Source organism: Sphaeroforma arctica (genome assembly GCF_001186125.1).
Source record: "Sphaeroforma arctica JP610 unplaced genomic scaffold supercont1.215, whole genome shotgun sequence".
NCBI classification, from domain to species: Eukaryota; class Ichthyosporea; order Ichthyophonida; genus Sphaeroforma; species Sphaeroforma arctica.
The window spans coordinates 91104-92541 of record NW_014040343.1 but is presented as its reverse complement, the minus strand read 5'-3'; the positions used below and the strand labels follow the sequence as shown (position 1 = coordinate 92541).

General features: G+C 40.3%; 1 protein-coding gene across 1 annotated transcript in view; it reads left to right on the top strand.

Moving 5' to 3' along the window:
• The window catches only part of SARC_04011 (hypothetical protein), a gene marked incomplete at both ends in the record, with an annotated part of 5956 nt that extends 4738 nt beyond the window's left edge, over window positions 1-1218 (top strand). The window contains 2 exons of the mRNA XM_014302188.1: window positions 108-307; window positions 1090-1218. Of these exons, the coding sequence (XP_014157663.1) occupies window positions 108-307; window positions 1090-1218 (329 nt within the window). The remainder of the gene's footprint in view (window positions 1-107; window positions 308-1089) is intronic.
• Window positions 1219-1438: the final 220 nt, after the last annotated feature.

The window sequence follows — 1438 nt, the reverse complement described above, 5'->3', positions numbered from 1 at the left end:
ACACACACACACACACACACACACACACATATATATATATATATATGTGCTACATGAAAGTATATTAATTGCATCTATTTTGGCTTTCCTCTGTGCTCGCTGTGTAGATGCGAGTTTAAAAGAGATAGTGGCGCAACTCGTACGCCTTGGCTATCTCAAAGCCGAAACCAAGTCTACTGCGTACAGAAAGTACTTGTCATACAACATCACCAAAAAGGGATCACATGCGATAGAGATGCAGTCTCCTATCATGATGCCTGTGCTAGCTGTGGTTCGTGAGAACGAGCAGGTTAAAGAGGAGCAAAAGGTGAGACACGTGCACTTTTCAGTGTCATATTAGCCCCAGCGTATAGTATTTTCAAGCTCGCCTACGCGCCGAGCACAGTACTTAACATGTCATAGTGTGGATCCACAGGATTTGTACATAGTATGCATCTATGTGACCGTGTCCTATTTCTGTGATTTTTTTTTTGCGACACGAACTTATACATGTGGTTAAGTTATCATCCTCATCTAGTTTATTTTGGGACAGTTGCGTATAACATTGCTATACTAGAGAGAAGCCTCAAATGGTGCCACATTTCAATCTCTTACATCTTGTGTATCGCTTACTTTAAAACGTAAAGAGCTATGTTTCGTATATCAGACGCGTTTGCCATCTTTGTAGGCGCGAATTATTCTTGGTATAAAGACGTTAGTTATGACTTGAACGAGCGAAGATATTGGAGTGCTTGAAATTCAATATTCAGACCTCTAAATTTGATTTGTCGTTCCTTCTCGATGCTCTTAACATTCGACTCGTACAAAATGTTGAATTGTCATGCCAATCGCAAATATATGATATCACTTAGCAAGTTTGAATTCTGAAAGTCTCTATTATCGGCACAACCTGATCCAACCATAGAGCTATATCTATCCATGTATGTACCATTGACAAACTCAACAGGTGGGGTTTCTGAGGATGCGAGACCCGACACCATGTTAATTTTGAATTGTTTACATCAATAGGTTGAGTGTTTTTAGCTACTGCGAACAATTACTAGACAACAACATAACAACCTCTTCTGCACCATAAATAATGTTTGCCAGATTCAACGAGTAAAACTACTGGAAGATGCGGGAATAGACACCAATCTGATTCCGCCCACAGAGTTGCAAGTCGGCGCGGGGCCTTCCGTTACTGCTCATCTGCAATGGCTTAAATACCTTAAAAAGTAAGTATCTGTGCATGATCTATGCACACACACAAAAATACCTTTGTGCATATGGCGTAAAATATGTATATACACACATTGTATTGTATGCAAATCTATTGGTGTACCGGTTCAAGGTTCCGTTGTCTCGTCTACATTCATGTCAGTGTATGTACAGTCATAATATACCTGAGAATACAATGCTCAGTGCAGATTCCACGTGAGAGCGAGCACTTCTTGAGTCA